General features: G+C 39.8%; 1 protein-coding gene across 3 annotated transcripts; it reads right to left on the reverse strand.

The window, feature by feature from the left end:
* Window positions 1–484: 484 nt before the first annotated feature.
* On the reverse strand, window positions 485–3,801 carry LOC122029619 (vacuolar cation/proton exchanger 1a-like). Of its 3 annotated transcripts, none has more exons than XM_042588688.1 (12): window positions 3,296–3,801; window positions 3,034–3,101; window positions 2,893–2,921; window positions 2,595–2,791; window positions 2,289–2,516; window positions 2,008–2,145; window positions 1,678–1,794; window positions 1,549–1,599; window positions 1,341–1,457; window positions 1,126–1,217; window positions 953–1,024; window positions 485–873 (listed from the first exon to the last, which is right to left on the reverse strand). In XM_042588688.1, the coding sequence occupies exons 1-11, from the start codon at window positions 3,596–3,598 to the stop codon at window positions 973–975; spliced, it is 1,392 nt and encodes a 463-aa protein (XP_042444622.1). In that variant the 5' UTR covers window positions 3,599–3,801; the 3' UTR covers window positions 485–873; window positions 953–972. The 3 variants fall into 3 exon arrangements, with proteins under 3 accessions (XP_042444622.1, XP_042444621.1, XP_042444620.1); XM_042588687.1 differs by having other exon boundaries at window positions 485–868; window positions 1,546–1,599; window positions 3,296–3,800; XM_042588686.1 differs by having other exon boundaries at window positions 1,546–1,599; window positions 3,296–3,799.
* Between the last annotated feature and the right edge of the window lie 20,199 nt (window positions 3,802–24,000).

Below are 24,000 nucleotides of genomic sequence, written 5' to 3' on the forward strand. Positions count from 1 at the left end.
AGTCCAAACTCCCGAATATGAAAAAATTCTATCTTCCAATTATTATGTGGAGATAAAGTTTATCTCGCCGAAGGCGCCCGAATCACCATCCAGGTGCCCCAAAGTCTACTACATCAGCAACAGATAAACTTGACCAAAGCACCATAAATAAAATCCTAATTCACTTAGTTTAAAGACAACACTTGTAATTGAATCTTTTATTTAAGATTTTCATTTTTTGAGTTGTACATGACTTCTCCACCTTCAAAAATTTACTCGGAGTTCTGATAATACAGACCATTTATTTTAGATTAATAAACTCTTCGATTATAAATCAAATAAATTTGATAACCTCATTTAATTTTTATATAATTTATTTTTATCTTACTAACAAATATTTATTAATCCAATCGAAAGTTTTTTTTGAAGAATATTCTTATTATTTCAGGTAATTCATTCCATCTTACTGGACGCACCGGAACCTACATCATGTTTATCTTTGAGATAGGCTTCAAACAAACTAGTATATCATTATTAATATAAAAAAACATATTGCACGGAAAGGTTTATCCATAAAAAGGTAAAGTAAAATAAAATACATGGTATTGGAAGAACGAATGCAACTTATGAAGCAAAAAAAATAATAAAGCAACAATAAATATATCAGAGGATATACACACCCATCGATATGGATTATAATTACATATGCTTCTTCAAGCTAAGCGTGGCATGTTTCCATGCTTTTTACTTGGACGTCGTCTTACATATGATCTTCCAAATGAGATGTTGACGACCTTTTCTTGAAAGAAATTAATTTCAAAAATCCCTTGCTAATGCCACCTTTTGTTCAGGGGAATATGGTTTGGTTGAAGCAGCAATTCGCCATTTCCTGCTCTGCAAGCAAGTACGTGCTGAATTCAAGAGTAAAGCCAACAAGTAAGAAATTAATGGGTAATTATGAAGAATATTTTACCATTTTTTACTAGCTATTAGCTAGGCCACAGTCACTGCAGCTGTTCTAGTTATGGAACTCGTTGGCTGATGTCTTCATGTATTCGTCAGTTAAATTTACATCAGAGTTCATAAATTTGAATCATAATGAAGAAAAAGATGCACTTAGGGAGACTTAATTTTTTTGAGACTTACTCAAGTGGGGATTTGAAAACAAAGAAGCATGCAGCAATTGCCAAATAGCACAGCAAGGGAACAAGCCCCTTTAAGTAATGTGAAGTTCCATCCTGTAAAAGTACCATTAGTTGAGTCTTGCAAGAAGAATTTTGGTTGAATCCTAGCATTTCAAAATCACTGAAAAACAACAACAGAAGTTAGTGTAACTAACAAGCATACCCCCAACGAGTTACCTGTAACGTGAATGCTATTACTAGTATTGCCATGATCAATGAGCCAGTTTCTAACAGATTAAGATCAAGATCCATCTTGATTCCCGTTATCCAAGCCACAATAACACATAATGGAACCTTAAAAGGGCAAATTAGCACATTGTAAGCTATTCTTTAACATATACACAACATTTCATTTCAAAGCTACATCAAACTAAAGCCTTACAACCAACATGGAGATCTGGGTTGCTGAACCAAGGGAAACACCAAGAGTAATATCCTGTGCGAGTTCAAGAATTAAACCTCAGTTAGTCATACAATTACATAGTTAAACTATACAAATGAGTAAAGACTCTACCAGCTTGTTCTTGAAAGCGAAGATGATTGCACCAGCATGTTCTGCTGCATTTCCAACTATTGGAAGCAAGATGATGCTAATAAAGCTCACAGATAGTCCCCATGAATGTGAAACGGCCTAAATTGATAGTTGCAAGCCAAAATGCATTATCGATGGAGGTTTGAATGATTAAAGCTAAATGTAAACATATTATTCAATGATGTTTGAATTGAAGCTTTCAACAAAGAAAACACACTATGATTAAGGCTACTGGTTGGCCAAGTTAGGTAGGATAGGATTTATATGTTTTTAAAATTAAGCAATACAAATCATGAAAGATCAAAAATATACCTCAATGGTTTCTACAACATACTCAGATAACAAGGAAATCATAATGGCCATGGCTGCCAACCAAACCATCGCGCTTGCAAATCCAATCACTGGCTTATCTTCAGTTACCACATCATCATTGGCGTCGTCTTCTTTCTCCTGCATTTATTCACCCAAATTAAGAGAATAAAGTTCATCACTTTTATTTTGGACGAAATTCTACACTCGTAAAGATTGTGTTTCTAATCTAATTGTTGCATTTCCATTCACTAATTCTACTAATTCACTCTTTATTCTCTCACCTCCTGTGATTTAAAAAGTCGACGATGGGTCTTTAGCTGGAAGAAGAGGTAAGCAAGATAGCCAAGGAGCATGATGATGCTGCAAGCTCTCGATAAGGCCAAGATCATGGATGAAGCTGTGCTGTCCACCGTTTTGTCACCTGAGTTGATAGGATATCTGAGCAACAACATCAGGATGTGGCAAAGTGCACCGAAGAGTAGAAGACCAGTGTTCACGTCAACTTGCTTCTGCATAATTAATGGAAAAGATTAATTCCTTCTAATCATGTCCAACTAATAGCAGCTAATCAATCTGTGATAGCTTACTCGTTCGAAGAGTTGTTCCATGCGTAGGTTGGCCAGGCCACCAAAGAAAAGAGAGGTCCCGAGGACAAATAAAAGATTGGACAAGATGGATCCAACCAAGGAACACTTGACCACCTCAATCTTCCTTTTTTGCAAGGCAAAAAGAGCTATAATAAGCTCTGTGACATTCCCACATGTAGCATTGAATAGTCCACCGACTGTAGCATAAGAACCGCAGCTTATACAAATTCAGTGACAAACATAAAAAAAAAAGAGGAGTAAGAAATAATTAAACAAGAAGAACTACGTGTGTGCTCACCAGTTGGACCAGTATAAAAGGCAATCTGTCTACCAACGCCAATCAAGAAAGAAAAGGTTATTGGGGATCGAGTAAACATTATAGAAAAGTTTATAATACTACAGGAAAAAGATAAAGATCAGAAACGAAGCGAGAATTTACTCTGTGAGAAAGCTGACTCGCTCAGCAAGCGGAGTGAGGCCAAGCAAACTCAAAGCAAACAGCCATTCCTGTTTCTCAAACAGTCAAAATAATAATTTATCAGTGCTAAACAACTCCTTGACTCCTTGACGTCTTAACAGCCACCGATGTCTTATTCAAACTCGAGCAGCAAAACAATTGAAAATTCCAGAGGGGAATTTCAACAAACACATGCCAAGCACATCAGCTAAAAAGGACTTATCGATCAATTAAAGAAACATACACGTCCGAAATGGAAGTAGTTGGCGGCGACGGCGAGAGGGATGGCAGGGAAGAGGATGAAGAGCTTGGTGCCGAGGAATATCTCCTGCAGGTTGGCGAGCAGGTCCCTGGCTAGTCCCCAGCGCATCTTCAACACCAGAGACAAGTCCGACTTTTTCCGCAGCGACGACGACGACATGTTGTGTGCCGTGCGCCACCCATGCTGCACCTCCTTCTCCTTCTCCTTCCCCCGGCCGCCGCCGCCAAATTTAAGGGCATTCCCAGCTTCAAGGGCCGCTTCCCCGTGCCCCGCCGTCGATCCCATTCTTAACTATCAAAAGCCCTCTTTCACGGTCTATGCTTTTACTGCGCTTCTATAGGAACATTGGCAATTGGATCATATACGATGCCCTGCATAATTGAAGGGAAGGAATACGATGGATGTGCAGACGACAAAAACTGTAGTTTCCAGGAAGCTTCGCAGTTGAGCGAGAAACCACTTTGGCAACTCCACTTTAACAAACAAATGAGGGCAGTGCCCTCAGGGTAGGGTCGAATTAATTAACCCTTTAACAAATGATCATCAGTTGTACTCTCCTTTACTAATTGACGTCAAATGATGCCCCACTAAAAATACTTCAAATATCCTTATATAATTTAAATTTTATTTTTCTAAATCGAGTTTTAAGATGTAAATCACAGCCGATCAACTTATTTAATTTTAAAATTTAATAAATCAAAAAGAATTAATCAACTCACTACTATATTTTGCCCTAGAGTTTCAATCTAGAAACTTCCTTCTTCAAATTTACTTTTCCTTGCAATATAATATTTATATTTTCTCTCTTCTGTTTTTTGGTGCATACAGTTGAAAATACGATATGTATTTTTATCAAGTAACTAAATCTATTTTTATTTTTTTTTATGATCTTATTTGTATGACATTTTTTTTCTCATTATCTTAAAGCTGGTTGTTAGTTGTTATAACCACATCATTATATTATGTTAATTTTACTTCATTAAGAGTCATAATTTGATTAAAATAATATTTCAAATTACAAAGTAAACAAAAGACTCCACAAGACCCACTATAGGTAAAATGAACATTATCTTAATATAATCCATTATGTAGAAGCTAGCAGGTAGTTATTATAATGTGTAGAAGCTGGTTGTTAACTACTATAATAGTATTATTATTTTATGTTGATTGTGTTTAATTAAGGGCGATAACCTTGTTAAAATAATATTTAAAATTATAACACAAATAAAAAGGACTTCATAAGACTCACTATAAGTAAAATAAACATTATCTAAGCATGATCAACTACATAGAAGCTAGTAAATTATTACTGTAATATGTAGAAATTGATTGCTAACTACTACAATAATATCTTTATCTTATATATGTTGATTTTATTTAATTGAGGGTGATAGCCCGATTAAAATAATATTTCAAATTACAAAATAAATGGAGCAGACTCCATAAGTGCCACTATAGATAAAATGAATATTATTTGAATATGATCCACTACGTAGAAGATAACAAGTATCTACTATAATGTATATAAGTTGGTTGTTGGTTGTTAGTTGTTACAACAATATCATATTATATTGATTTTGTTTAATTATTAAGGGTGATAATCTGATTAAAATAATATTTCAAATTACAAAATAAATGAAGGAAATTCCATAAGACTCACTATAGGTAAAATGAGCATTCTAACATGATCCACTATCTAGAAGCTAGCATTTAGTTACTACAATATATAAAAGTTGATTGCTAGTTGTTACAATAATATTATTATCTCATGTTGATTTTGTTTAATTGAGAGTGACAACCTGATTAAAATAATATTTTAAATTACAAAACAAATGAAGGACTCCACAAAACCCACTATAGGTAAAATAAACATTATCTAAACATGATCCGCTATGTAGAAGTTAGTAGGTGGCTGCTTAATATGTAGAAACTGGTTGCTAAATGCTATAACATTATTTAAGAAAAACACTAAAATCCTAAATGAGGTAAGTCGATTATTTGTGGTTCACACCCTAAAACCCAATTCAATGAAATAGAATTTAGGTTAGACATGCATTAAGGATATTTTGGATAGTTTATCTTTAGTGGGGTGTCCAATTGATGTAAATTAGAAAAGGATCGCCCATCTGACAATTTGTCAAATGACTCCCATGTAACAATTTGTTAATGATTGGTAACCTTTTGATTTTTTTTCCCCAAAAAATTAGAAAAAATCTCCATAGAAAGAAGGAAAATAAAAAGAACGATGAAAGAAGAAAAAAATATAATCCTGTGGTGTTGTGATTGTGTGAGGCGACCTTGCAGGCCATGACACACGACCATGCGAGGCACCCTTGTAGGGCTGTCGTATGTGACTGCAAGAGGCAACCTCACATGACCACACGAGACATCCTTGCTATGCTACTTACTACAACTGTGTGAGGCATTCTCGTTTAGGGTCATTGCTCATAGTCATGTGAGGCTCTGTCGCAAGTTGGGAGAAATTCAACTGTATATTAGGAGATGAGAAGAAGGAAAATAATCTTCGCCCAATATGGATGGGCGAAAAAATATCAAAAAATAATTCATAGATAGATTCACAAATTCATTTGTCTATTAGATAAAGAAAATAATTTGTCATTTTTTTTACAAAGTAAATAAAAATATTTCTCTATAGATATTTTTCTATAATTTTTATTTTCATCCTTCCAAATAAATAGTTGTACTAACGGTGGAACCAAAAAAGGCGACCTCGTGGGTCGTCGCATGCAACCATGTGAGGTGGCTTGAAAGGGTTGTCACATGTGGCTACACAAGGCAACCTCACGTGATCACACGAGGCACCCTTGTGATGCCACTAATTGCAGTGGTGTGAGGCATTCTCGTTTATGGTTGTTGCATATAGTTGTGTGAGTGTTATCAATATGCAAGTATACGATTGTTGTCAAGTAATAAAGTTATCGATCCCATGAGGACTATGAATCAGTGCTAATTGAAATGGCAAAGTAGGTTATCTTGAAAGTCATAAATCGCAAGAGTTTGTGAGAGCTTGATAAAAAGAAAAAGGAGAGAGAATCGAGAGAGAATCCATAGCATTGAAAGAGGGTCTAGAGCTCTGAACACAAGAAGTAAAGGGTGAAGACTGAAATTAGGGAATTGTGTTAGTATAGTTGACACTAATAATTGAACTTTAGTTTTGATTAACAATAAATGGTTAAAGTTAGATGTTGTGTTACCTGATACTTTTATCGAGTGTACAAGAATTGACGGGTCTAGAGGACCTGACACCAGGCTGAAGCTTAGTTAGGTCTGAGGACCTAATAACTGGCACAAAGTTTAGATATGTCGAGATGTGACATGATATCTAGTAGGAAGTCTAGTTAGGTCTGTGGGACTTGACAGTTGGCTAAAGTCTAGTTAGGTCTACGAACCTGACAACTGGAAAGAAGACCTGGTGTGTCAAGAGGTAAGATAAGTTATTATAAAATAGTAAGTGAAGGTAAGTCATTGGAGGAGAATGATCCAGTGAGGACGAGTCCCAGTGGGACTATGGCGCTAGTCCAAGTTAGAGTCATTTGGGAAGCCTTAAGCTAAGGCGATGGCTAGATCCTGGTTTTGGTAAGATATGATCTAATTAATAATGTCATTTAATATTATAATAACTCTATTTTGTAGGTTATACTTAGTTATACTAATCTTGTGATGCAGGAAATTAATTGGCTGGAAAAAGGGTCTCTAGGTGTCAAGGAGCCTAGAGATCCGTGTGCCCGGATCAAGTCCAGGCGCCTAGATTGGCCCAAATCCAAGCACTAGTGTAGATGAGGTGACACACTTTGATTGGACGACACACATCATTATCCAGGAGTTCAGAGCTGGTCGAGGTGCCCGAGAGTGGATGGATGATACCAAATAGGGGCTCGTCGAGGTGTGGCCACATTAATGGTCCAGGTGCCTGCACTGGATCTAGACGCCTAGACATGAATAATTCAGCGATGAAGCAGGATCATATAGGCCTTGATCTAAGCACCCAGGGGTAGTCCATGCACCCGGAAATACCTATAAAAGGAGCCTAGACTAGCAGCCTTATAACATAACTTCTACACGAGCTCATATGACCATTCTGTCACTCTAACTTTGCTGTGTTGCTACCGTGCTATTAATCTACGACTTCCAACCGCTATCGGTAGATCAACACTAACACTGACACACGAGCATTCAACTTCGAGATTTCCATGTTGGTAACAATTTAATTAAAGTTATTTACTTTATTGCTAAGGCAGTATAGGTTTGTTACATTGTCCTTCTTCATATTATTGTATTCAATTACTCTGCCAGGAGTTTACCAATAGAAAATTTAGTGGATTATCTATTGATAGGTCTAAGAGACTTAAGTCTTGGAGTAGGAGTCACCAAAAGCTCTGAATTAAGTAACTGACTGTGTTCTATTTTCTTGTGATTTGTTTTCTTTTATTCCATTGCACACTCACTTTTCCTTTAAATTCCAAAAAGATAAAGTTTGTTAAATACACATGATTCAAACCCCCCCTCTTACGTTCTCATCAATTCTACAATTGGTATCATAGCCAAGTTGCTTTGAATTGGCTCAACCACTAATTGAGCAGGGGTTTTTTCGATATTGAGTTTTTTTATTCTATATAAATTGGTATAGTTACCTCTTCAGATAAGTCTTCTTGTCACGATTTCTCCATATTGCTCAAAATTGGTGTAACATCACTTGAGCTCTATTTTCTCTTTTACCTCCCACACTACTTATCCCAAGACCTAGTCTTGGCTATTCCTTTTTTTATTTGATTTTCTTTTGTGCAAGTGTTGATCCAAATGGCCCAAAGTGAAGGCTACAACATTGCTCGCCCCAACTCTTCAGCGTGATGATTTCTTCTACTGGAAGAAGCGAATAGAAGTGTACCTAAAGACAAACATTGACCGATGCTTCTCCATTTGATAAGGATACAAGGTGTCAATCGATGAAGCAATGAAAGTATCCCTCATCCTAGAAACCTGGAATTTAGAAACAAAGAAAAATGCCTAAATTGACTCAAAAGCACCGAGTACTCTTCAATGTGGATTGACTAAAGAGGAACTCAACCGGGCTAGACATTTCGAGAATTAGAAGGAACTCTAGGACAAATTGATCAAGCTGCACAAGGGCACCAGTGACGTAAAGGTAAAAAAGGGATCTTTTATTAAATTCTTTATTTAATATAAAAAAGTAGGATGGAGAAGCTATTGGTGTACGGAGCACCAAATGATCAAACCTAACTTTTGATAATGACAAAGGGTTCTAAGTTAAGTGTTATTATTGTTCTAATAAGTTAAATTGAGTGTACAAAAATATCCTAAGTGATCTTAGGCAAAAGAAAAGTCCTAACTATTGCTAGGCAACAAAGTCATAGTCCAGGAGACTGAGCAAAGTCTTGGTGGGTCAAGGACTTTGAGCAAAATCCTAGAGTCGAGGACGGTAGGTGAAAATGCTAGGGGTCACGGACATTAGGTGGAAGACTGGATGGATCGTGAATCAGACATCCAACATGAAGTCCTGAAGTCTCGGAGCTGAGAAAAAGTCCAAACAATTTGGAGGGTCAATCTGGCAAAAGGTAAACTCTCCTGAGAGGAGTAGGTGATGATGTGTTCCCCGAAAAGGGAATAGTTGGCGTTAGTCCAACCTAAAGTTTTAGTGAAACTTAAAGTCAGGACTGGATAGTCCAGAGACTATCAAATTCATAATTTGTATATTTGCCTAGACTAGCTCTTTTTTGTAGGAAAACTTACCCAAACTAACTATTTTTACAGGAAAATAAAGGGTGAAAAAAACTTGGTCCGGGCACCCGAGAGGGCTTAGGGTGCCCAGACTCTGAGCGCCCGGACTCTTGGTGCTCGAGAGTTGTCCGGGCGCCCGGGATTGAATCGATCAGGCATCCTCAAGTGGTGAGCTAGCACACTCCTATTAGTCAGCCTACATCACAGCTCATGTGCCTGGGGGTGGTCCGGGCACCCGGAGTTGGATAAGTTTTGCCAGATTGAGTTTCGATGAAAGCACACCACATCATCCCCTGTGGGGATGCTGGGGGAGGTTCCAGGCGTTCAAAATGGGATATAAAAGGAGAATTTGACCAACACCTTAATAGCATGATTCCAAACATCTTTCGCTTCTGTGCCCTTCTCCACAAATGTTTCTACAATGCCTGAAAGCTACTCCGATGATGACTATACTGAAGATCTGATTCTCCAAGTTGTCGGTATTGTTTTATTCAAAATTACCTTTACAAAAATTGTAATCATTCTTGTAACCTTTGGATTGATTAGTATTTTCCCATTGAAAGCACTCTCACATATGGACCTTAGAGTAGGAGTCGCCACAGATTCTGACCCAAGTAAATCTTAGTCGTATAAGCATTGTCTCTTTCTTTCTATCTTTATTTCGCTGCCTCTTCTTTTTCTGAGTTTTTACAGGAACGTTTTTCGAAAAAAATGAAAGTCACGAGTGCTATTCATCTCCTCTAGCATAACGATCCTACAATTGGTATCAAAGCGGGGCCGCTTCGAATCGGTGAAACCACCATTCAAGCCATTTTTTTTGTGGTATTATTTTTAAATTTTTCAGAGTCGATCGGAATTGGTACAATTGCCCCTTCTGATCATTTTTCTCGCAATCAAGTGTTTTTGTTTCTTGAAGTTGGTGCAACACTACTCAAGTTCTTTTAGTTTTTCATAAAGTTCCTTATTCCGCACTACTAATCTAAGACCAAGTCTTGAGACGAGTCTACTTATTTTGTTGTGTACTAGATTTATTTTTCAAATGACATGCCAAGAAGGCTATAGCACCGTATGCTCACCACTCTTCTTCGACGAAGATTTGGGTTACCAAAAGAACCGAATGTAGTACCTCCTCAAAACACAAGTTGAGATGTGGATCATCATCCAAACCGGCTTCGCACTTCTAGTTGATGGCACTAGAAAACCATAGAATGCGAAAATTGGGACCAAAGCGTAATGAAGAAGATTGAAGCTAATGCAAAGGTAACCCAGACCCTCAAGTGTGGCTTAACCAAAGAGGAGTTAAACCGGGTCAGCCCTTCAACATTGCCAAGGAATTATGGGAAAAGCTAATCAAGCTATACAAGGACACCTTTGACACTAAGGTAAGCAAATGAGACTTAATTTTAAATAAGTTATACAATATTAAAATGCAAAATGGTGAGTCGATGAGTCAACTCCATGCTTGGATCCAAGACCTTCTCAACGGTCTTCACGTAATTGGTCAGAAGATGGAAAATTGTGATGTTATAAGGTATGCCCTTAACGCTTTTACAAGGAACACTTTATGGGCATCCATGGTGGATGCTTACAAAGTTTCTAAGGATCTCTCTCTAATTAGGTTAGATGAATTATTCTCATAATTTGAACTTCATGAATAGATTAATGTGCATCTAGTCGAGAAAGGTATTGCATTGATTATAGGTACAAGAAAGATAAAGGAGTCTAGGATGAAGTACCAAATCAAGCACGAGTATGAAGGCGAATCAGACTCAGAAGAAGACAACGAAATTGTCACTGAACTTGGGAACCTAGTTCAGAAAATATGCAAGAAAAAGAAGGGATTCACTAAAAGAGAGATCAAGAAGGTGATCCAGTTAAAGATGACGCAACCAAATCCAAAATCAAACACAAAGGCCAAGTCCGAAGTCACCTACTAAGGCTACAACAAGAAGGGGCATATCAAGGCAAACTGTCAAACCAAAAGGAAATGAAGAAGAAACGAAAGAAGAAGGTGCTATAAGCAATGTGGGATGAGTCTTCATCAGAAGACTCCGACGAAGATCTCGAATAGACAATCTTCCTCGCACTTCTATCTTGAGAACAAGTCAATGAGTTCGAAATCGAGAGCAAATTGGAAGTCGAGTCTAAGTGAAGCCATAGATCCATATCCGGTTCAGAAGGTTCCTAATCCACTTTAAGTATTTCTTTAATTAGATCACATAATTTAAGTTCCTACTTGTCTAGAAAATTGGCTAAATCTAACCTCCGCGTCAAGTTACTCCAAGAGGAGGTCAAAGCCCTCAAGGAAAAGACTAACCCAAGTTCATTAACTGAGAAGACACAAATTGGAACTCCAACTCAAGTTCAACTTGAAGAATAAAATTCCTATCTGAGAACTCAAGTTAAAGAACTTAAAGAAACATTGGAACGGTTCACTTTGGGTTCCCAGAACATTGACCTAATTCTTGGGAAACAAAGGGGTTGTATACAATTGATCCAGACTTGGGTATAAGGTCAAACATAAATTTAAATCTTACCTGTCTCTTATTAATCAAACAAATAAAAAAGTAGTCCAAGCATGGGTCTCCAAGTCTAACTTGGTTAATTAAGTTAGACTTGATAAATATTGTATCCCTAAGGATCAAATCCACTACCTTGATAGATCTTATCGAGGCTATAATCCAGGGGAAGCCAATAGAAAGACCATCTTTATTATTAGATAAACTTGTTTGATGTCTACTTTACCACTTTCCTTATACATGCTTAGATTAGGATAGATAAGGACTTAGACTTGATTGACATTTATTTAGTTAGACCAAGAATTCTTAGAAAGAAAATTAAATATTTAATTTCTTTAAAAGACTTTAAAGAAGACCTAGTGCCTTGCCACAGCCTGAAAGCGAATTATTGAAATGAATATTTAATTAACTAACCATTAAACCTTAGCCTAACTCAAATGTAATCAACCCTTAGATTCTAATCTAAATTAAAGATAAAGTTAACAATCTCACAAAACTTATAAGGTTCCCTGATTGACAATCTAGAAAAGGATGAGATGGACTTAAGTTTAAAATAAAAATTAGTTAATTAAACTAAATCTATTCAAACTTAAATTAACTTAAACCAAATCTAATTATACTTAAATTAACTTAAACCTAATTCAACCAAATCTAATTGAACTTAAATTAACTTAAACCTAATTCAACCAAATCTAATTAAACTTAAATTAACTTAAACATAATTCAGCCAAATCTAATTAAACTTAGATTAACTTAAACCTAACTAAACCTAATCTAATTAAACTTAAACTTAATTCAACCAAATCTAATTAAACTTAAATCAAAATTAACTTAAACCTAATTCAACCAAATCTAATTAAACTTAAATTAACTTAAACCTAATTCAACCAAATTAAATTAAAATTTAAATCTAATTAATCTAACTAAACCTAAGTTAAACTCAATTAACCATTTCACAATCATCCATAGGTATAACATGATTGACAACCTAGAATAGGTGAGATGGAAAATAAGGGGTTGAATTCAATCAATCTATCTTATAATCCATTTAAATTAGATCCAAATCAAATACTTTATGTGTAGGAACATAATGATTTGGACCAATGGATGTTAGATAGTGGATGCTCTAGATGTTGATACAGTCTGACCTGGCTGTTGTTTTGATGTTGACACTGATTTAAGTTTATATCAGATATTAATTAAACTCAGAATGACTACTGATCGAGGTTGATCAGTTGGGAGGGAAAGTCCTGGTGAGTGAAGCCAGGCAAGGGAAAATCCAGATGGGTCAAGGTTGACCAGACATCTGGTGAAAAGTCCAAGCAGGGAGCTTGGCACGGGAAAAGTCCAAGTATGGTGACTTGGCACGGAATGGTCAGAGAGGGCTCGGTAGCTCGTTCTCTGGACCGGACGAAGTCGGAGAGGGTTCGGTAGCTCGTTCTCCGGACTAGGTCAGAGAGGGCTCGGTAGCTCGTTCTCTAGACCGGACGAAGTCGGAGAGGGCTCGGTAGCTCGTTCTCCGGACTAGGTCAGAGAGGGTTCGGTAGCTCGTTCTCAGGACCAATCCTAGTATCACATAGGCGTTGGATTGACCCAGTGAGACTTTGATTGTCTGATCGGTGCACAGACCGATCTGGTGAAACTAGGTTTGCTGATCGGTCTGGTGACCGATCGAGAAACTCAAGAGCTGTGTAATCTGATCGATGCAGCCGATCGGGAAACACTCTAGCCTCATCGAGTAATCTGATCGATGCCCGTAGACCGATCGAGGAGATGATGTCGCGAGAAGGAAAAGGCGGGGATCGATCATGGGACCGATCCATATGCACTCGATCGGTCCAGGACCGATCAAAGATATCCTGATCGGTCTTGGGACCGATCGGTGGCGATCTTAGGAGTGCGAGGAACCGCACTCATTAAGCCTGATCGGTCTGCACCGATTAGGCCATACCGATCGGTCTTCACGACCGATCGACATCAATCAAAGGTGTGGATCGGTCATTGAGCGATCCACCTCACTCGCACACACCGCCGTGTTCTGCGGTTTCGATTCGTTTGAACTAATCAACTGCGTGAGCTTTATGTAGTGCGGGTTGCGGTTCCATTCCGGTTTAATTTCAAATTAAGCCTCATCAAAGGAATAAGACAGAGCTTACTTTCTTCTGTGTATCACTGCGATGAGGGAAGATTGAGCATCAACGGATACTGATGCTAACAGACTGCAATCTCTGTTCGCGATCAGCTTGACTCCTGTGGGTTGGTTGGAGCTCAGAAGACACCAGCAAGACCAAGGATGGTATTGGTGTGAGTTCAGAAAACTAGCTGAGGAGGAAGAGTGATTGGCGATGCTTGTATTTACAGCAGAGATTCGACGCAGAGTTTCTGCAGCGAAAGAGCAGAGGCATAAGAAGAGAGACGAGGAAGCAAGGAATAGAGCTCTCGGTTGATTGTGTGAAACAAGCTGTGTTGTGCTTTGTGCTTGAAGAGAGGCTGTATTCTTGTGTTCCTGCTTGTGCTTATTCTTCGCTGATTGTGGCTGTGAGCTTCCTTTGATCATTTCACTTGAGCCACTACTGTAAGTCTTGTGCTTAATTTCTTACTGCTGTTAAAGACTTTGTGGAGAGGTTACTCCACCGAGAAGGAGAATCCTTTAGCCGGATAGCTTCCGGGGTGTGATCTACCGGAAGATCAAGAGGATCGACACGCCGAGGAGTAGGGGCAAGTTATCCCCGAACCTCGTCAATCTCTGAGTTAGTGTGCTGTGTTCTCTCTTTGTTTTAGTTTTCTAATTTCGCTGTGCTAACAAAGTTCTTGAAGAAATTTGTGTTTAGTACTTTTCAAAGAGGATATTCACCCCCCTCTAGCCATCTAAGATCCCAACAAGTGGTATCAGAGAAAGGGGCTCTTTGATTCGGATTAACACCCAAAAGAGCAAACAAGGATGGCTATGAAGGAAGGCTTTAGCACAAATCGACCACCCTACTTCAAAGGAGCAGATTTTCAATATTGGAAGGGCCGCATGGAGTATTACCTCAAGACCGACATTGCCATATGGTTTTCAGTCAAGGAAGGTTTCACACCACCAAAGGATGAAGAAGGTAAGGAACTCAATTCGTCAAGGTGGTCTACCGAACAACTCCGCAAAGCACAAGCCGATGCCAAGGCTATGGTCACCTTGCAATGTGGAATCGCCAAGGACCAACTCGTCAAGGTAGGTCCGTTCTCGAGTGCAAGAGACCTATGGAACAAACTCATCGAGCTCCAAGAGGGAACTCGAGATTCTCGGATTGCCAAGAGGGACCTATTCTTGAATCAGCTCCAAAATCTAACCATGAAGGACAATGAAACGGTAAGTGAACTTCATGGGAGATTCAAGGAGATCATCAACGGTCTACACTCTGTGGACGAACGAGTGGAGAATCGCGATCTAGTAAGGTACGCTCTTAAATCTTTTCCTAGGAATGCCTTGTGGTCATCTATGGTAGATGCCTACAAGGTATCCAAGGATCTTTCCATTGTTAAACTAGATGAATTTTTCTGTGAGATGGAACTTCATGAGCTTGCTAACAAAGGTCAAAAAGAGAAGGATATTGCTTTATTTGCAGGACCAAAGAGTAAGGATGGAAGAAGGAAGAAGGAAAAGAAGAAGGAAAAGGAGATTTCCTCATCCACCTCTTCCTCCGAATCCGATGATGAAAGTGGATCATCATCAAGTGAGATGGCGAACTTCGTAAGAAGGATTATGAGAAGAAGCTGAAGATACAAAGGAAAAGGTAAAACTAATGATCAAAATTTTGATAAATCTAATGTTATATGTTATGAGTGTAGCAAGAAAGGACACATTCGGAGCGAGTGTCCGAAGTTAAAGAAGAAGGAGGAACGAGCCAAAAAGAAGGAGGAAAGAGCCAAGAAGAAGAAGGCTCTCAAGGCCACTTGGGATGAGTCCTCATCAAGCTCATTGGAGGAAGAAGAGAAGATGGAAAAGAGCACACGACAATTAGCACTCATGGCAAGGGAGGTTTCGGACTCCGGAAGTGAGGGAGATTCGAGCGACGCTTCAACCGCGGCTTCATCATCGTCGGATGATGAAGAGGTAACCTCTTCTCATATAGAAAAGTGTTATAAGACTATCACTCACTTATCTACATTGCTTAAAAAGTCAAAAACAGAAAATAAATTGTTAAAAGAAGAAGTAAAAACCTTAAGGACCCTTAGGGAAGATGAGGTCGATGACCTACATCTAGAAGTCCTTGAGGATGAGAACAAGGCTTTAAAGGGTGAGGTTGAGAAACTCAAGAAAATGCTTGAGAAATTCTCAACTAGCTCTAAGACTCTAGACATGATTCTAAATGCCCAAAGGGCAGTCTACAACAAGGCCGGGCTAGGGTATCAACCCAAGGAGTCGAGTTTCATTTCTCTAATGTCTAGAACTCAAAATAGTAGATCACATGTTTCTAGGGCTCATGGAACTAGGAAAGGTATGACCAAGGCATGGGTTCCTAGGTCTTTCGTTGTAGAAGCATTAGGTCCCAAGATTTGGGTACCTAAAACCTCTATCTTCCGTGTCTTGTAGGCATTGGTCGAGGGGGAGCATCTATCAACTTGGTTTGTTGATAGTGGATGCTCCAAGCACATGACCGGGGACAAATCACTGTTTACAACCATTCAAAACAAAAGTAGAGGTAATGTGTCTTTTGGTAATAATGGTAGCCTTAAGGTTGTAGGAGTTGGAGACATTCATATATCTGAATGTCTCCATATCAAGAATGTCCTTCTAGTCAAGGGGATGACTTTTAATCTCCTAAGTGTCAGTCAATTGTGTGATACGGGTTACACAATTGAATTTCATTCAAGTCAATGTTTGGTTAAACACATTGACACACTTGACACGGTACTAGTAGGCACAAGGGTTGATAATATTTATCAAGTATCATTTAAAAGTGCTACTAATGCTTTAATTAAGTGTTTCATGTCGAAAGAAGAAGAGTCTTGGCTATGACATAGAAGGTTGGCACATGTAAACATGAAGAACATCCGGAAGTTGGCCAACCAAGGATTAGTGCGAGACTTACCCAGCATCAAGTACCAAAAGAACAAACTATGTGATGCATGTCAAATGGGTAAGCAAACAAAAGCATCTCATAAAGGTAAAAGCACTGTGAGTACATCTACTGCCTTAGACTTATTACATATGGACTTGTTTGATTGTAACAATGTTATCTCATTGAATGGTAGTAGATATTGTTTAGTAATTATTGATGATTTTACTAGATATACATGGACTTTCTTTTTGAAAACTAAGGATCAAACCATAGATATTTTTATTTCCTTTTGTAGAAGAACTGAAAATGAAAAATCAACAACAATTAAGACCATTAGAAGTGATCATGGTGGTGAATTTCAAAACCATAGATTTTTAGAATTTTATCAAGCAAAAGGGTATAGACATGAGTTCTCAACTCCAAGGACCCCACAGTAAAATGGGGTTGTGGAGAGAAAGAACCGAGTCTTACAAGAGGCTGCACGAAGCATGCTCAATGAGTACTCACTACCGAGTTACTTGTGGGCTGAAGCTGTGAATACAGCTTGCTATGTGTAAAACCGAATCCTGATACATAGGTTTTTAGGAAAGACTCCCCATGAACTTTGGTTTGGGAAACCACCTACAATTAAACATCTTAGGGTGTTTGGTTGTAAGGTGTTTATTTTGAACACCAAGGACCATCTTGGAAAATTTTCGGCCAAGGCTGATGAAGGGATACTGGTCGGGTACTCGCTCACCAGCAAAGCCTATCGAGTCTACAACAATAGGACTAAATTGATTGAAGAGTCCTCTGATGTAGCTTTTGAAGAAATCCCTAACTTAAATGATCAATCAAGGGCTATAGGAGAAATTCAATTTGAACTTAGAAATCTAAGTTTGAATGATCAAAATGAAGAACGAGTCGAAGTCGACTCTGATGTTGATGAGCAAAGGCAACAAAGAATTCAATCTGATCCTTTGCCTGATACTGAGTCTATGCCTGTGCATAGTGAGACCATTCATGAGGCACCGCCAACACCAAGACAGTCTAGGTTAGCCTCTAGTCATCCCCAAGACCAGATTGTGGGAGACATCCAACAAGGGGTTAGGACTATCATTCTTTAGAAATGAGTCCAATGAGGTTGCTTTAATCTCAGAAATTGAACCAAGACTAGTTGAGGAAGCATTGCACGATCCTGATTGGATCATAGCTATGCAAGACGAATTAGGTCAATTTGAAAGGAGCCAAGTGTGGGACTTGGTTCCTAGACCGAAAAAGACCACCATTATTGGAACTAAATGGGTCTTCAAAAACAAGTTAAACCAAAAGGGAGAAGTTGTAAGAAACAAGGCAAGACTTGTAGCCAAAGGCTATAGCCAAGTCGAAGGTCTTGATTATGATGAGACCTATGCTCCTGTGGCCCGATTAGAATCCATTCGTTTGATGCTAGCTTTTGCTGCACATAGAGGTTTCAAACTCTATCAAATGGATGTTAAATCTGCCTTCTTAAATGGTTTTCTTAAAGAAGAAGTATATGTTGAACAACCACCGGGGTTTGTGAATACCGAAGCTCCAAACCACGTGTACAAGCTCAAGAAAGCACTTTATGGGCTTAAACAAGCACCACGAGCTTGGTACGAAAGATTGTCAACATATTTACTAGAAAATGGTTTTGTGGGAGGCCAAATAGACCCAACACTATTTCTGCGTAGAGATGGTGAAAATATTTTTGTAGCCCAGGTTTATGTCGATGACATAATTTGTGGCTCGAATAACAAGGGCTATTTGAATGAATTTATCTCTCACATGGAAAGTGAGTTTGAGATGAGTCTAGTAGGAGAATTGACATTCTTCCTTGTATTAGAAATCAAACAAACTCGAGATGGCATTTATGTCCATCAAACAAAATATACTCAAGAGATGCTCAAAAAATTCAAAATGAGTGACTCTAAAGAAGTATCCACTCCAATGGCAACAAACACTCGCCTTGACAATGATGAGAGTGGGAAACCAGTAGATCTAACGCAATATAGAAGCATGATTGGTAGTCTTCTATATCTCACAGCTAGTCGACCGGACATACTTTTTGCTGTGGGCATGTGTGCTAGATATCAAGTCTGTGCCAAGGAATCGCATTTAATTGCAGTTAAGAGAATCCTTAGATACCTAAAGGGTACAATTAGAGTAGGACTGTGGTACCCTCGTACGGAGTCTTTTGATTTGATAGGCTATACCGATTCTGATTATGCTGGGTGCAAATTGGATCGGAAAAACACTAGTGGGGGTTGCCAATTTTTAGGTTCATCGTTGATTAGTTGGTCAAGTCGGAAGCAACATTGTGTTGCTCTCTCCACGACCGAGGCTGAATACATTGCCATGGGAGAGAGTGTATCACAATTGTTGTGGATGATTCACACTCTAGAAGATTATGGATTTTCGTATAAGGGAGTACAAGTGTTGTGTGACAACATAAGCACAATAAACCTAACGAAAAATCCAGTCCATCATTCAAGGACCAAACACATTGAAGTGCGTCATCACTTCATTAGAGATCACGTAGCTAGGGGTGACATTGTGCTCACATATGTGGAGTCAAAGTTAAACCTAGCCGACATTTTCACCAAACCCCTTCCGGAAAATGAATTTAGTCATTTAAGGAGGGAGTTGGGGATGTGTTTGGCTCATTAGGTCCTTAGGACTTCATCATGATCAATAAGGACAATTAAAATGACAAGAGAAATTGGGAATGATTTTGGGCAACTCGGGAACATCTCACACAAACTATAAGGTTGAACAAAATGTTTTTGCTTGCTAGAAATGGGGTGAGATGCTAGGATCAACCAAATTGTTCAAAATGTATCATGCATCCCTTGAATAATGAGGTTGACGAGATATAAATTGAGTATGGGGAAGACCATTACATAATTTATGTGTATTTGGTTCCTAAATCTTACTCATATATTCCAACCAAGGAATCTTGGTTGGACATTTGCCTAATAATAATAAAAAAAAATATCTAACATGGTTGATGTGTTTGATTGATACCTTTGCTTGATACATTTCGTGACCTTGATTGAAAATAGGACAAGTTGGTGAAGAAATATCAGCAATTTAGACATATTTTGATAAACTTGAAACTAATCATAGAAAGGACGAATTTTGAACCAGGTTATAGATAGCCTAAGTTAGTTTTGGTACCTTGGTTCACTATAGATTATAGTTTCAGCAAATAAATAACACAAACTTCTCAGGTCTTGAAAGTTCTCTGGTTTTGAGACTTTCAGATTTAAGAAGAAGTTTAAGTATCTGAATTCCAAACCAGGAGAACAAATCCTTAGAAAATATTCATTGGTGTCACTGAATATAGTCTGTGGGCTCTCCAAATCCTAGGTTCTGACCTTAGAAGTTGTTGAACAAAGTTTCAGAGTCTTTGATACGAATTACAGAGATTGAAATCGCTGGATCTCAGTAACTGATCGGTCCAGGGACCGATCAGGATGTTCTCTGATCGGTCTCTACGACCGATCAGGAGAGTTTCAACCTGTTCGACCTCTGATCGGTCCGGTGACCGATCAGGCGATACTGGATCGGTCTGTCGACCGATCCAGAACGAATCCATAACTCTCTGTTCACTAACTGATCGGTCCAAGGACCGATCAGCTCTCTATGGTTCGCAGGAAGGCCCCCTGATCGGTCCGAGCACCGATCAGAGGGTTTCCTGATCGGTCCGGGGGACCGATCAGACCCCTTTGTGCATTAAAATCGATCTTGATCGGACAGCCGTCCGATCAGATCACACTGTGCACTATCCCCTCATTAAATCCTCCCGACCTCCTCTCTTCCCGATCTTCTTCCTTCTCAAAACCCTAGCCGACCGACTCATAACCTAGCCGACGCCCCTCTCTTCCTCCCGTCTTCTCGACCCATCGTCTTCTAAAAGCCGAAGGTCACAATGGCACCGAGGTAATCTCTTGATCTCTACTGTTTATTGTCTTTGGCAGGTCATGTTATCATGTTCTTACTGTCATTATGGTTTGTGCTCGGTGGTTTGCCCATGGCCGGTGCTCTTTCCTTGTTCCCATTGTCCTAATTGTTAGAAAGAAACCCACTGGTGGTGAGGGAACCTCTAAGGAACCGACCGAGAAATCCAAATCCAAAGCTCCTGCTCCCTCTCGACCCCAACCAGCTAGTTCCAGTAGATTTTCTAACCAACAGTTTGAACAAGCGTTTAAACAGAGGACATTCAAGTTACTTCCTTGTCGATCTGTTGATAAGAAGTTCATGCAGGAATTTTGTCCCTCTATTTTAGAAACCATTGCCTACTACAAGCTCGATTCTTTGGTTTTCCTAGAAAGGGACATCAACTTTGACCTAGTATCTGAATTCTACAACAATCTTCATCAGCCCGGTGATGGTATCTATAGAACTAGAGTCGCTAAGAAATCTATTGATTTCTCCATTGCAGAATTCTTTGAGTATCTAGATTGTCGAAGGAGTTCAGGAAATCCTTTTTGTATTTATCCTGATTTTCCCGTCCCATTGCTTCCCCCACTTGATGTATCATCTGACACCATCCATGAGTATTTCTTGGACATCCTAGACCGGATGGGCTAGATGAGTTAGATTCTGAGTTCCCTACTTTTGCAGCTTTGAAACTTTCTGCCTCCGATTATATTCTTTTTAAGATTGTCACGAACTGTCTCCTACCAATCACATCCAAACCCCTGGCTGAGATCCGATCATTTCATTGTCTGATGCTCTATGGGTTGCGTCGGCGTCTCGATTTTGATATCATGTCGAGCATCTACACTTCGATCATCTCATATAGTCAGCCTAGCAGCTTCACTGTTTATATGCCTTATGGGCATATAATTACTGATTGGCTTGAGACCCTGGGTGTTGATGTCTCTAGGGGGAGGATGGTAAAGATGGTTAGGCAGGATTGCTGACTTGGGAAACGGGCATTTTCCAAGTCTGGTATCATAGGCCAGAATGGGGCAGTTCGGTGGAAGAATGGGAGAGCACTTGGTGAGCTACCACGGTTGCTTCCACGACAGGCTGCTGTTGCTGAGTACGGAGAGGTGGATCCGGATCTGCGCTGGCAGATTGCAGAGCTGGAGAGCCGCTTTGATCAACACGATGATATGATATCTGCTGAGCTGGATGGCCTGCGTATTCGGATAGACCAGCGCTACGATGACCTGCGCGGGCAGATTGACCAGCGCTTCGATGATCTGCGCAGTCGGCAGGTGGTGACACAGCAGTTGCTACTCGGATGGATGGCGCGCTACCCGCCTCCGCAGTCTTACCCAGGCTATCCATCCTCCAGCGTGCCGCCTCAGGATTTCACCCCTTCTGCCGATGATGGTAATGTTCCTCAGTGTGAGGATATTGATTGATACTGTTTGTTTGTTGACTGTCTGTATGTTGGATGCTATTTGTTAGTTTGTCTGACCTGGATGTTTGCACTTCTGATGCTACTCATGTATTTATGCTACTCAGTTTTATATTTGCTTGCTCTTTATTATGCTTCATTTTCTATCGGCTATTAATATGTTGTTCACTTGCGTGTCTTGTTTGTCCTTTATTTATTTATTACTGTCTTATAATACACTTAGACGGAATTCTAAGTACTTTAAGAAACAGACAGTAAGGGTTAAGGGGGAGTTCTTTAAGTTATCTTACCTTATTCGCACCTTTTTCGGTGTTTGACAAAGGGGGAGAAGATAACTAAGTTTAGATGAATGCAAATTTGATTTTAGAAGACCCTCACATAGTGTTATATCCGTCTTAGGGGAAGGATCTTGATTCCCCTAAAATTATGAAAATTTGAAGATCCTCACATAGTGTTGTATCCGTCTTAGGGGGAGGATCTTGATTCCCCTAAAATTATGAAAATTTGAACAATTCTGATCTAAACTTAAATCGTGTTGTCAAACAACAAAAAGGGGGAGATTGTTGATACAGTCTGACCTGGCTGTTGTTTTGATGTTGACATTGATTTAAGTTTGTATCAGATATTAATTAAACTCAGAATGACTACTGATCGAGGTTGATCAGTTGGGAGGGAAAGTCCTGGTGAGTGAAGCCAGGTAAGGGAAAATCCAGATGGGTCAAGGTTGACCAGACATCTGGTGAAAAGTCAAAGCAGGGAGCTTGGCACGGGAAAAGTCCAAGTATGGTGACTTGGCACGGAATGGTCAGAGAGGGCTCGGTAGCTCGTTCTCTGGATCGGACGAAGTCGGAGAGGGCTCGGTAGCTCGTTCTCCGGACTAGGTCAGAGAGGGCTAGGTAGCTCGTTCTCTGGACCGGACGAAGTTGGAGAGGGCTCGGTAGCTCGTTCTCCGGACTAGGTTAGAGAGGGTTCGGTAGCTCGTTCTCAGGACCAATCCTAGTATCACATAGGCGTTGGATTGACCCAGTGAGACTTTGATTGTCTGATCGGTGCACGACCGTCGTTAAACTAGGTTTCGATCGGTGCGGTGACCGATCGAAACACTCGAGCACATCGAGTGTAATCGATCGATCCAGACCGATCGAAACACCCGATAGCTCATCGTGTGTGTCTGATCGAGACCGATCGTGAGATGATGTCGCGAGAAGGAAAAGGCGTGGATCGGCGTGGACCGATCCATATGCACTCGATCGGTCCAGGGACCGATCAGGGCTATCCTCGATCGATCTTGGGACCGATCAGGACGATCTTGGAGTGCGAGGAACCGCACTCATTAAGCCCTGATCGGTCTGCAGACCGATCAGGCCATACCCTGATCGATCTTCACGACCGATCAGACATCAATTCAAAGGTGTGGATCGGTCCGCTGAACGATCCACCTCACTGTCTACACTCACTGTCAGGTTCTGCTGATTTTTGATTCGTTTGAACTAATCAACTACTGCTGTGAGCTTTATGTGGTGCAGGTTGCAGGTTCCATTCCAGTGCTTAATTTCAAACTAAGCCTCATCAAAGGAATAAGACAGAGCTTACTTTTTTCTGTGTATCACTGCGATGAGGGAAGATTGAGCATCAACGGATACTGATGCTAACAGACTGCAATCTCTGTTCGCGATCAGCTTGACTCCTGTGGGTTGGTTGGAGCTCAGAAGACACCAGCAAGACCAAGGATGGTATTGGTGTGAGTTCAGAGAACTAGCTGAGGAGGAAGAGTGATTGGCGATGCTTGTGTTTACAGCAGAGATTCGACGCAGAGTTTCTGCAGCGAAAGAGCAGAGGCATAAGAAGAGAGACGAGGAAGCAAGGAATAGAGCTCTCGGTTGGTTGTGTGAAACAAGCTGTGCTGTGCTTTGTGCTTGAAGAGAGGTTGTATTCTTGTGTTCCTGCTTGTGCTTGTTCTTCGCTGATTGTGGCTGTGAGCTTCCTTTGATC

Source organism: Zingiber officinale, chromosome 10B (genome assembly GCF_018446385.1).
Source record: "Zingiber officinale cultivar Zhangliang chromosome 10B, Zo_v1.1, whole genome shotgun sequence".
NCBI lineage: Eukaryota > Viridiplantae > Streptophyta > Magnoliopsida > Zingiberales > Zingiberaceae > Zingiber > Zingiber officinale.